The 13,255-nt window shown below is 37.2% G+C and overlaps 2 protein-coding genes and 1 long non-coding RNA gene across 3 annotated transcripts; 1 reads left to right on the plus strand and 2 right to left on the minus strand.

Annotated features, from left to right (window-relative positions):
* Positions 1-5,762: 5,762 nt before the first annotated feature.
* On the minus strand, positions 5,763-7,208 carry LOC118433302. Its single transcript, XM_035845095.1, has 6 exons — positions 7,010-7,208; positions 6,711-6,932; positions 6,508-6,651; positions 6,234-6,439; positions 6,005-6,164; positions 5,763-5,923 (listed from the first exon to the last, which is right to left on the minus strand). Exons 1-6 carry the CDS (start codon positions 7,206-7,208, stop codon positions 5,763-5,765), a joined length of 1,092 nt encoding a protein of 363 aa, XP_035700988.1.
* A 610-nt stretch (positions 7,209-7,818) lies between these two features.
* On the minus strand, positions 7,819-8,974 carry LOC110861953 (natterin-4). The gene is made up of 4 exons (XM_022111090.2): positions 8,648-8,974; positions 8,327-8,405; positions 8,150-8,257; positions 7,819-8,000 (listed from the first exon to the last, which is right to left on the minus strand). The coding sequence occupies exons 1-4, from the start codon at positions 8,870-8,872 to the stop codon at positions 7,927-7,929; spliced, it is 486 nt and encodes a 161-aa protein (XP_021966782.1). The 5' UTR covers positions 8,873-8,974; the 3' UTR covers positions 7,819-7,926.
* Positions 8,895-9,760, plus strand: LOC118433337. Its single transcript, XR_004833328.1, has 2 exons — positions 8,895-9,034; positions 9,094-9,760. It is a non-coding gene; the product is annotated as an uncharacterized LOC118433337 (long non-coding RNA).
* The last annotated feature ends 3,495 nt before the right edge of the window (positions 9,761-13,255 follow it).

The raw sequence follows: 13,255 nt of genomic DNA on the forward strand, positions 1-13,255 counted from the left end.
TTTGATCATAATTATTTATTCATCATTCATTTTGTATTTATTTTATCTTAAATTCTCCTTATTAAAAACAGATTTCTCAATATGCCTCCATGTACTGTGAATATGAAATGAATGCATATTTTTATTTGTTCATAAAATAATTTTGAGAAAAAATATTCACTCCTTATTTATGAATTTATGGAGTAATGAATGATTTATTCATTCTCTATCGAATAAATGAATGTTAACAGGTATGTTCTCACCTTGCCCCGCGTGATTGCCAGCTTGTTTATTAAAATAGTTGAGATAACCATCCAGCCCGTCGACATCACTAATAAACGCGGTCTTATTACAATTCCAGATAAAGTCCAGAAAACCGTTCTTATTTTCCGGGTGGAACGCTAAATGTGTTCCGTTCATTGTTAAATTTATGATAAATCGCTCGTACAGAAAGTTGAAATCTTCACTGATCCATTTGGAGTACACCATCGAAGTTAACGCCCATTGCAACGGGGTCATTTCATACGTAATTTGACTACTCCGATTCGTATATTCTCTCGAAAAAAATGTTGGCGTTGTGAAACTGAAATTCTCCAGGTCCGTAAACCTCTTAAATATTGAGAAATACGGATTTGACACCGTTTCATTACAAATTAACGCACTTTTATAAAGATTAGTCACAAAGAGGCTAAAAAGTGCGAATAATATGCATAACACGCGGACCAAGATGTTAAAATCCTTGCCAGATATCGGTCTTCCATTATCGAGCAACGTCCTAACTACGAACATCACACTTTGCGGAATTAATTCACCCTTCGAATTAACCCGGGTAGAATGTCGAACGAGTGACAGGATTCCCGCCATCGTTACACAAACTAAACTTATCGTAATCCAAACATTACTCTGAAACGAGTCCAGTAACGCGCCAATTTTTGTGATATCTTCTTTCCTGTCATCCCCAATTCTTCGAACTCCATCGCAACTTATAAACCCAAACATGACCGGATCCGCCATAACGATTTGTGACTGTGGCTTCGACCACCCCGTCGCATAGTATTCCATGGAATAGAACAAGCTATGGGGGAGATATAAGACTTGTACCACGTTATAACCCAAACTATCTAGACGTTCGGTCACCTCAGAATTGAATCTCGACATGTTAAGCGTACCAGAAAGCATGGAACTTATCACTTCAACAAAACCGGGTGGCGGCATGTTCTTTTTCTTAGAAAACGGGGTAAATTGATACAAATCACCCTTATACGTTCTCGAGCTTCCGTGCCTCTTGGAGTAGGACATGACCGGAATTTGGGAGTCTTTTCCTCCACCAACCATCCGGGAGTGATGTGCTGTTAAGGACGCAGCAGAGTAACGTTCGCCTTCCGGGATAGCAACCACGATGAGGTTCGAATCGAGGCAAACCTTGCAAAGCAAGGTAACCATAGTTACAGTGGCGGGATCATTCAAATTTCTTATTTGAAGAAGGAAAGTTGTGGACAAGGCGTTGTCCGGGTAAAAGGTTGCCGCTTGAAGTAAATTACTGCCAGAAATGATATTTTGATCGTGCCCATAGATGAGGAAGAGGAAGTGCCGTTCGATCGAGTAGAGGGACGGACAGAGGTGGAAGATTCGCGGAATATTGGACAATTTGTGATTGATGCCAATTCGGCGGAGTTTCGCTGGGATAAAACATTCGTCGAAGTGGGACAGATTTTCTGGAAGGATGATAAAATATGCGATACAGTGGAGGTATCTGCGCGGGTGGGTGTGCCACATATTTTTCGTGGACTTGTTTGAAAGTATGACGGGGAAGTTTAAAGTGATATGGGTTAGTTTATTGGAGTTGGAGAGATTCGAGACGGTCACAATGCAGGGGGAAAAAGTTGAGATGAATTCGGCTAACGGCGTAGCTGAGTGTACTTGAAATATGATATTAAAGAAATAACTAATTAGAAGAACAATGTGGAAATTTAGGAGCATTTTTAGTGCGTACAATTGTTTAACGTTTAAACCCGTGTGGTACAAAGCAATTCGATTTAGATGCAGATATGTATGTTTGTAGGTCGCGAATGATTGATTTTTGTGGTGAATGATTATCTTCATTGCTTATCAGTGTTTCCGGTGCAAGTAACCACTTCAAATAAATATCTGCAAGAAAGTGGTTTCTTGCAGATACATCTTCTGATCTGCAAGAAATGCAAGGTGTAATAAAAGGGTTCCAAGGGCTTTAGTAAATATGACGCGTGGGTTTGATGACGCATTTTCTTACACCTTGCACTTTCTCACATTTTCTTGCACCTTGAATTTCTTGCATTTCTTGCTTTGCAGTGCGAGAAATGTACGTACCAAACCCGCAAACAACGAAACACTGTTTGTCATTATATAAATCAGACTTAATAGTACATATTGGCATATTTGTCATCCACTTTCTTTTATGGTAGTAAGCATACTTACAATGTACTTACGACTTATGTAAATAATTTTCCAAGAGGTTTTGGAATTTCGTAATAAGGGTTAGTAATCGAATACCTGTACACCCATTTATTTTTATATAAATATGTCTATACTTAGGGTACATAATTATGAAGATTTACAGGTATTAATAATTCCCCTTATATAAAAAGAATTTACTTTGTCGTAATTTAACGTTTAGGGTATATACATGCATGCATATACGAAGAAACCATGGTTTCTTCGTATCCCGATCAACAAAAGCTATCACTTTTACGCAAAAGTCATACAGTTAAATTGCAGCAACTGATGGCCGGCAAAAATCCGTGAAAAGATACTAGATATTTAACGTAAAATAAACTGTCAATATTGCATAGAATTGACAGTCATATTCATGCAATTTAGCCTCAAGAATATTGCGTAGAAATAACCGTCAAATTAATGAAATTTAGAGCGTAGAATATTGCGCAAAAGAAACGAATAATTTGATGCAAAACTTGCAGTTAAACTCCATGCAATTACTGCAGTCAAATAACACGAATTATTAATTTTTATCAAAATCATTTATTTCATAACAAAAATTATATTGTTACATTATACAAGGGAATGCAAATGTTTTCATCTATTTTATCCGACGGGAGTAACCAACATTTCTTATCAATATCATTAATACCTATTATGGTTACGCTATTTGATAATTTGCTAACTTTAATTATTCCTAAAATTTTACTTTCACACGGACAAGTGAACAAGTTGTCCGAGTGTTTGAATTTTCTACAATTTATATGTTTTTTATCTTTACTTATACTACTTATAACAACTACTTTCCCATCCTTTAATATAAAACAATGATCCTTTCCGTTCGATTTTATAATACAGTGTCTATTTAAATTCACAGGGGACTGGTACTTATGATTTTCTCTCTCAGCAGTGCGATTCACAGTTTGCTCAAAAGGTTTATAGTGAGCTCGTAGCGAGCGCTTTATTACTTGCATATTATTTTCGAAATCGAAAGCACTAAAAGAATCTAACGGGCCATGCTTTAAAGCGTCATCACTAATATGTATAAGAGAATGCATATTATATGATAAGAACTCTTCTTCATATAAATTGGGAACATTTTTAACAAACTTCAATAAAAGCTGTCGTGTATAATCGTTCCAATTATTTGCTTGCGCCTTGGTAGTTATAAGAATCGTGACTGCTACGCAAAGATTTAAAAAATGTGTATACTTTTTCGGCGACAATAATCCTTTTAAAGCGACGGGTCCTGTATAAAGAAGAAAAGTTCTAAACTCTGTCGCTTTCCACATATCTAACTCTTTTACTGACCTCGGCTTACGACAAAATTCTTTAGGGCAACTATGCGAAAATAATACTAATTTACTTGATAAGTTGAAATATCACGAGAAGATAATTTAAATGGCAATGGACCTTTTAGCCAACTTCTTAATAGTTTTCTAACCACACCTAAGCAAATGAGGTGCATGTAGTCAAGAGGAACCGAAGAAATCATCAAAATTTTAAGCTCCGTAAACGGGGAAATGCCTACATGGTGGTGTTTATCTTTTTGAACATAAAAATCTTGATCTGTCCTAAGTGGACTATCGAATGTTCTGAAAATTACACGTCCCTTCCAGAAACCTGGATCTATACATTTCTCGCATCCATTGTATGCATTATGACTTTTACATTGCTTTAAAAAACTCCTGGCTGGCGCATCAGCTATTATTTTTGAAACCTTACAAAATATTTTCAAATTATTGTAACTAATCCCAACTCGCAAACTTTTTAACTCTGCTATCAAATCCATCAAGTATTCGTCAATACTTTCTGGTTTTGTCTTGCCATAAAATAAACCCACGAAAAATACGCCGTACGTACTTTCTTCACACTTTGCTTGAATTGGCCAAAACTGGTTACTGTTACTCTTAGAAATGGGCAATCCATCAAAACTAAATATGAGGTTTAATTTAATTTCGCTACCAGAAGCAAGAATACAATTGGAATCTATTTGCCGTTTTATATTTTGAATAACATCAAAGTGTGCATATTGACCCTGACCGATAGTTTTCATAAAGTATTTAATTGAGTTTTTAAGCAATGTCCTACTATCCAATGGAAGAAATCTAAATTCTTGATAAAAGTTAAATATGCGTAGAAGATCGTTTAAAGCTACTCCCGTTATGTTATGTCGAAGCGACCAGTCCCTCAAGTCCCGCGTTAGATCTAAAATATTCCTATTATTAAGTAGCTTCAGCTACTTTATGTGAAGACTTTGTCTGTCTGTCTGTCTGTCTGTCTGTCTGTCCGTCTGTCTGTCAGCAGGATATCAGGAGAACGGATCGAGATAATCGAAATCGGTTTTCGCCATCATACATAGGACCCCAGGGGGAGGATCCTATCAACTTTTGGGGGCAACCGAACCACACCCCCTTTGGCGACAGGGGGTGTGGTCGGGGCAAAATGAGATTTTTAGTGCAATTTAATCTATAGGTGAAATAGAGTAAAATTATGTGTTCCGGAGTTGTGCCACACCCCCTCGGCGCCAGGGGGTGTGGTTGGGGCAAAATGAGATTTTTAGTGCAATTTAATCTATGGGTAAAATTAGGTGAAATTGAGTGAAATTAAATGAAATTAAGTGAAATTAAGTGAAATTAAGTGCTTCCCCGATTGTGCCACACCCCCTCGGCCCCAGGGGGTGTGGTTGGGGCAAAATGAGATTTTTAGTGCAATTTATTCTATGGGTAAAATTAAGTGAAATTGAGTGAAATTAAGTGAAATTGAGTGTTTCCCCGATTTTGCCGCACCCCTTCGGCGCCAGCGGGTGTGGTTGGGGCATAATGAGATTTTTAGTGCAATTTAATCTATAGGTGAAATAGAGTAAAATTATGTGTTCCGGAGTTGTGCCACACCCCCTAGGCGCCAGGGGTGTGGTTGGGGCAAAATGAGATTTTTATAAAAAATTAATCTATAGATGAAATAGAGTGAAATTAAGTGTTCCCGAGTTGTGGTGGGACCGTTTGGGGTGAAGTACGTCTGAAGCTACTTCCGTATGCGCGTTTGCGACGGTTTATTTTCTACTACACCATTGTCGCTTAGTGAATCGGAAACTAATGGCTCGTCACTATTATGGATAACATTACTGCTTCTATCATTATTGCTAATATTACTACCTGAATCGCTATCCTCAACGACAGAATCACATATATCTAAATTTACAAGATTATTACTAATAGCAGGTATGTTTTTTGCACGAGTGAGATTCTCTCTACCCCGTTTTGCAATTATTCGCCTAATGTTTCTCGGTGATTTTCCATCTCGATCCATGATTATGATGCAATTCCCGAGGGAGCGTCGTCGTTGCAACTACTTTTTGAAGAACGAAACCAATTCATTGCTGCAGTTTGAATTATATCATCGGTGGGAGTACGGCCGCTGGGATTTTTGGGATCGGGAACGGACTCAACTGTAAAGACGTTTCGCACGGTTTCTGAAATTTGCAATCCAATTAAACATTAAATAGAGACCAACAATTAGAAAATTTTCTTCATTTTAGAATATATTTTAGCACCTTTTACGACTTCCAATAGTTTTAGGTTTTTCATCGATGTCTTGTTTCCTTTACCCGTAAAATTAATTCGCCTGCCAAATTCATTCGTAAATAATTTTTTCAAGATTTTTCTAGTGCTCGCCTCGATCTGTGTCGCAGTTGAAAATGCCAAATATTCAACCTAGTATCAAATATAAGAAAAAACATTAAGGTTTAATTATGCATGTAAAATATCTCGATTAAATCGTACCAGTAATTCGCGATTTGAATCCACCTCGAGCCAAGATTCAAACTCCGCCAGTGCTACCTCGTTGTCGAGGGGTAATTTTGGAATGGCACTGAAATTGGGAGCCTTCCTACCATCCGGCCTTTGTTTCACATTAATCAGTAAAGCCTTAATGTCTTTAATGTCTTCAGCCTGCTTTTCCAACAAAGTTAGCACACTTTGCGTTGTCCCTGCAACGTGATTACAAAGCGTTAACATAATACATCAATTTTAATAAAATTATTTTGCTTGTACTAACTTGAAATCAACAGCCGTAAATCATTTAACTTCTGCGAATTTACAACAACAAAAGAGGTGTCTCCAGTTTCAACTTGATTTCCTACTTGTAGATTGCTTTGCTCTTCAGTTTCGGGAATTATTTCAGGAATGCTCAATGGTTGGTCTAAAAAGCATCACCATAATGATTAGTATAAAATATTTGTGGCAGTATTATAAGCCTACCCAGCTCCAAATTATCCTGAAGTGAGCCAGACGGAGGACTGTTTTTGTTCGCGTCGCTATCCTCCTCATCGGATGAAGACGTTACATCCCCTCGTGTGCTACTGGGCTGAATATCGGGAATTATCTTCTTGCTCCTTAATCTGCTTTCTGATTCTGTTTCACTTTCCAAGTTGGAAGTGTCCTCGGCTACTTGAAGTTTTTTTGTCGCAACTTCATAATCATCTAAAATAATGATATTTGTTAGTAAATGTAAAATAATTGGAATGACTTCTCATAATTTGAATTAAATAGCTATTTACCGTAGCTAACTCTTCCCCACTTGACATCAGGAATAGCAGTGCCCTTTTTTATCAAATTTCTAATACTTGGCCCAGAGTTTGGTGGCCAGAGACAAACTTTCTCTGCGGGGATAACCCAGTGACTTGGAACAAGCTCCACAGGCGCTGAATTGTATTTATCAGGGGGGAATTCAATTATGTAATATTTTTTTGGCGACATTGAGACAACAGATAAATTAACAGGGAATTAAATTAACAGGGAATTTACGAGACTGCGAGGGTGGGAGAGAAAAGGAAATACCACGCTTCTCTTAGATTCAAACTCTCGCGCGTTGCCTGTCTCTTCGCACCCACCATTCATTGCGTATAAACTGCATGATTTTAACGCCTCATGTAATGTGGGTATTAACGAGATATTGGTGCGGTATTTTTACGCAATATCTCAGCACGTTTGGGTGCAATAATTTTTCAACCATAGGTTACAGTTTTTTAATGCAAATTTAGCGTGTCTCACGGTGCACACCAAACTTAGCACAAAATTTATGCAATAATCACGCCTTTTTTGTTTGTTAAAAATTTTCACCATGGATGCGTTACTTTGACGCAAAAGTAATAATTTTTGTTGATCGGGATCCTTATCGAAATATGTAAGTGCATGCCCAATTGCTGAGTTGATTTTTTTAAATCGCATCATTTCTTCGTTAAAATTATTGTGAAATCTCGCACAGAGGACAAGTTAGGTGATGTTGCTATGCTCAATTTGCGAGATATGCGTATGTCGGTACGTGAGCACGCTCAAAGATAAATATAACGAATTTTACTATAAACAGTTATGGCATGAAGTGAGTTTTATTTTAAAGTCTCAAATTTTGGATTCACATACAGAATACCAGATATGTACATATGTAAATAGTAAATATTCTGACACCTTAGCTCTGTCAAACGTTAAGCGCTCGTCCGAGCAAATTCCTCACCAAAATTTCATACGTGGTATGCTTATGTTCTTTCCCATCTGTAAAGACGAAACAATATGATTAAATAAAAGTGGAATAAATAAATATTTGTCTTGCTGATTTTATAACTAATTACATGTAATCATGTCTTAATTAGTTTCACAAGTGTAAATAAATATGTATTATGTTATTTAACCTATAAACATACCGTATGGGACATAGCACGCCTTGTGGGTTGGATGCACTTTCCCCACCGTTACAGTGCGATTGATAACGACACGGCCAATGTAATAAGTTTCACCACCTGGATCCCGACCTGTCATGAAAATCATTTGAGAATTTTCATCTTCAATTAACCTGTCAAATATTTATGTCTGTAATGTACCTCCAATCACAGCGTGCTGTGGAACCTGCCCATTGCTGGATTCTACCCAGCTCAAACTGGCCGTGGGACCTATCAAGACCTAAATTAATAAAATCAATTAAAATATTAATTGAACCTATACTTTAAATAAACCTATGTAAAATTTATGCAATGTAGAGTTAAAAAAGGAGGATGACACAAAAATTGTGTAAAATTTGTGAAAAATTTTCCAACGGTTGGGTAAATTTCACACAATTGTTAAGTCATTCTCCGAATTGGGTAACCAATTTTAGACAATTTTATTTAGAGTGTAAGGTTAATTAAACAGCAAAAAAATCTCACCTCATAATTCGGCATGCTGATTTCCTTCCCGTCATACGCAATGTATGCGGATGAATGACCCACGTGCAGTTTTCCAGGAACCACACCCCCTGCGTGGGAGGCTCTGGCGACGTACAATTTCTTCCCGGAATCGATTCCCGCTTCCACGGCGAATTTTGGGAAGGATCCTCGCGACATGGCCACCCACTGGAGACCCCTCGGCTCCGCCTGCATTACTCGAGACATGGTTGCCGTATAAAGAATGGTTGCGAATTTGCCAAAATTTACAGCTTTGCCGAAATACGAATGATTTATTGGAGTGGAAAAGTAGTCGCTTAAGTACGGATTTTTGCATATCCAAATCTGTTGCCAGGAGAGATTGTGTTGGTGCAAGGTCTACATATTTATGTAAATACGTGACTGATAACTGGGTGGGAGTTGTTATTAAATAGATGTCAATTTCGCAGGTGATTCATTAGCCTTGACCATGATCACATACAGCCATCCTGTCAAAGGAGCAGAATTTGCACAATATGTATGTATGCATGCAACTGATAGCGAATTTATGTTATTTGCACATGCAGTGGCGGGTAAACCGGGTATGTGGCATAGGTGACACCTAGGGGCCCCCGCGCAACGGGGGCCCCCAGCCTTGCGTCATCTCGGTGCAGTACCGGGTAAGCCGGGGAGGTGAGGTATTTCTGACGTAGGGGCCCTCGCGCAGCGGGGCCCGCACGCATAGTCCCGGTTGGGACTATGCGTAAACAGTTACAAGAGTTCCCAGCGAATTTCTAAAAATAAATTCTAGGGTAATAAAGCAATGCAAGTATAGGAATTAATTGGTGGTATTTACTCATGTTCAGGTAGTTTGCGAAACCACGAACAAGGGATAAGTAGCTACATATATAGGTAGATAATGTACACATAAACGAATAAGGTACTAACTAAGGGCTCCAATAACTTTTGCATGTGATTCCGCAAAATTTCTGTATGTTTGCCAGATAAATAATTTCTAATAAAATTGGGGGCCCCTTGACGTGCTAGCCAAAATACATGACTTTTAACGTATTCCTGCGATTGATGCTTTTGTGGATATTTATTTGGTCCAATAAAAAAGTTAAATTATTAAATTTATCTTAATCTAGTCTTTTTTAATCTGTTACCTCGTGTTTATATATACTCGTCATTTCATTTTAATTTAGTTTTCATTTTACTATAGCTTTCTCGTCATTTTCATCTTTGCAATTTATACTTTTTCACAGAAATTCATGAAATATTGATGTTCCGTTCACAGCAACTAAAAATTAAAATCCCGAATTTGGAAGGAATCCAAATTGTTTCCCTATTGGTTCAGAAAAGCAAAATGAAATAAAAATATTTAAGATGTAACGAAGTAAAACCTAGGATACAGGACGTATCAAGTAGGGCATCCAGAATCGGAAAATTTTGAATAACCGGTTTTCGATTTTTCCGATTTTGCCAAACTTTCGTAAAACCGGTTTTCGATTTTTCCGGTCATACCTGTGCAAGTGAGTTGCGCTTCACTCAACTTCACTCATTTTCACCTCGAGTAAAGTTGCCCTTCACTCCCCTCACTCACGTGAAGGAAGGCTGAGTGAGGCTTCACTCACTGATAAATCCCATTCTCACTCCTTCATTCCCTTCACTCCCTCATTCCTAACACGCCATTCATTCCCCTCACTCATCCATTTCCTTCACTCTTTCTTTCACTCAATTCAGTCCCTCGTGTCATCATAAATTAAATATTTTGGCGCCACCTGGTGGGGCAACGTGAGATTCGACTGGGGCAATGTGAGACAAGACTGGGGCAACGTGAGACTGGACTGGGGCAACGTGAGACTGGACTGGGGCATTGTGAGACTGGACTGGGGAACGTGAGATTTGACTGGGGCACAGTGACAATTTTCTGGGGTAATAAGGGACGGTAGTAAGTGAATATTGCCACGCTTATTTGAGTATGTAAACTAATTATCCACCCTGCATTCCTTCACCCTTCTTCCCCGTAGATGAACGAGTGAAAGAGATGAAGTGATGAAGCCTTCATCTCCTTCACCCTTCTTCATTCCACTCATTTCTCGCTTGGGCCTCCCTCACTCACCTTCACTCACTCGATCAAAATTTTCAACTCCCTCACTCAGCTTCACTCTCCTTCATTCCCTCATCGTGAATGAAGCCTCAATCTGCCTAAATTGAGTGAAGCTGCACAGGTATGTTTCCGGTTTTTCAAATTTTCGTAAAACCGGTTTTCGATTTTCTCCAAAACCGGTTTTAAACCGGTTTTTGAAACCGGGTTCTACAAAATTTAAGAAATTTGATAAATATAAAGTGGTAAAATTTAAAGTTGAACACACTTAGGGCATTAATTTGGAAAAAAATATTTCAGAACAATTTATTTTTGGACGAAAAACAAGAAATGACAAATATTTAGTGGTTCTAAAACAATTTTTATCAAAAATCGAAAACCGGTTTTCGAGTGTGATAAAACCGGTTTTTACAAAACCGTTTTTCTGGAAAATTATAAAACCGGTTTTCGGGTAAATCGAAAACCGGTTTTTAACCGGTTTTACAAAATCGGAAAAACCGGTTTTTAACCGGTTTTACAAAATCGGAAAAACCGATTTTGGATGCCCTAGTATCAAGTAAAAGTACATTACCTATATGTATATACAAACCCTACAATGCAGCCTGATATAGTACAACCATAGTTACAGTTGATTATGAATAAATTAACGCCATTTTCATTTGCAAAAGTTGAAACACTTTCAACTTTGGAAAACGGCGTGAAAATGAAACCAAAATGAAAGCAAGATGAAATGAACGCAACTATAAAATGTAATCATCTTGCTGTTAGCATGGCGTTAATTTTTCGTGACAACAAAATGAAACCGAAAATCTATAAATTGAGTTGATCGTGAAAGTGAAATTAAAATGACGCTAAAGTGACGAGTATAAATTAGGCGTTGCCCGGGTTGCGAATTCTTGGCTTCCCGTCTTGCCGAACGAAAATCAGATTAGTTCTTGGAAAATAATGTAATTTTTACCGTCAAGCTAGAACTAATGATTTAATTAAATTGAAAAAATTACGTAACTTAACTTATAGGCATGCTCAGGACATTTTCGCTGAACTAACATTAAGTTATTCACCCTCACAAATAAATGAGAGAGCCCGTATTTTGCATTTAGTTTGCCACCCGTGAAGTTTTTCCACCCGTGAAGGAATTTTTGATTGATTTTCAACATCTCATCATGACTTTTTAAACAAGCTGCAGCCTTTCAAATTTTAAACAAATTCCAAACATTAAAGTACAGTTTAATCAGAATTATATTACCTAATTTTACAAAATTTGGTTCTCAAAAACATCAAATTTTCAGTAATTTGAGTTTCTTTTGCATTTGTTAAAATTTACAAATACATGAATGAAAATATTAAATGATAGACGTTTTTAGAAATGTATTTTCCTAATTTGAAGTAGGTAATTTTCAGAAAGCTACGTTTTGAATTTGTCACATCGGCTTAAAATAAGAAAAGTGATAGGGTTTTGGAAAGTCCGTAGTTTGTCCGAAATTTAATTAAAAATTCCGCGAAAACACTCGCATGCATGAATAAGCAAAACTGTAGGTTTCTTTGTTGCTGAGCATTAAAATTAACGGTCAAAGTCCGAGAAGCCCATGTCTGCACATTGTAAGTATATTAAAAATCGTCACAAGAAAGTCACCTAGGGGCCCCGAGCTGGCTAAACCCGCCACTGTGCACATGTGTACATACATAATTCTGTAAACACTAATTGGTCACAATATTAAACAGAGCATGTCATTCGTTTCTCCGAAAAAGCTTTGGTGATTGATGCATATGTCCGGTTACCGATAAGCGAGAACTGATAATTTTTATTAGACGATTTCCATTTAAAAGTGCAACTAGGTGTGTAATTAAGGATAAGAGTTGATGAGTAATTGAGGGCGGAAATTAACTGATGTAGCCGTGAGTCGCTAGGACTAAATAAAAAAAGTATGATGCATAAAATTAAGCAGACATTATAATACTTTTAGAATCCAGCATAAAAATAATACCGCTCAGTATTGAGAAGTATACATATTTATCACGTAATCAGAGTAGTATTAACAATATTGAAAGTAATGCTGGGTCAAACTATCGTCAAATTAAGGGTCATCAACGATGACTCATCATTTGACAGAAACTTTATCAAAAAATATGTGCACATGTCAGACATATTACATATATTTCGCACTTTAACGATTTCGATGTACGAATATGATGGTTTAAACTTTGCGTAATTTCGTATCCATAAATAATCCACAATAATATGACTGGTGACTGGATATAATTTATAAAATTATTTTGGACTATTGATTCCCCACTGCCTCAATTTTGGAACCCTGATTTGCAGTTTATCAAATTTTACAAAATAATTTCGTTTACCGTGTTAGTTAATTCAAAATTTGTCCTTTTATTGATTCATATTTCAAAAAAAGTTACCTAATGAGTAATGACTAACATATTCCGATTACACAAAGGCTTCTGCTCAAATTAAATACATGTTTCGCTGGACAGGTGTACAAATAAGGGTACAGGCTCTCCATAATCGCTAC

This window comes from Folsomia candida, unplaced genomic scaffold (genome assembly GCF_002217175.1).
Source record: "Folsomia candida strain VU population unplaced genomic scaffold, ASM221717v1 Fcan01_Sc047, whole genome shotgun sequence".
Taxonomy (NCBI): domain Eukaryota; kingdom Metazoa; phylum Arthropoda; class Collembola; order Entomobryomorpha; family Isotomidae; genus Folsomia; species Folsomia candida.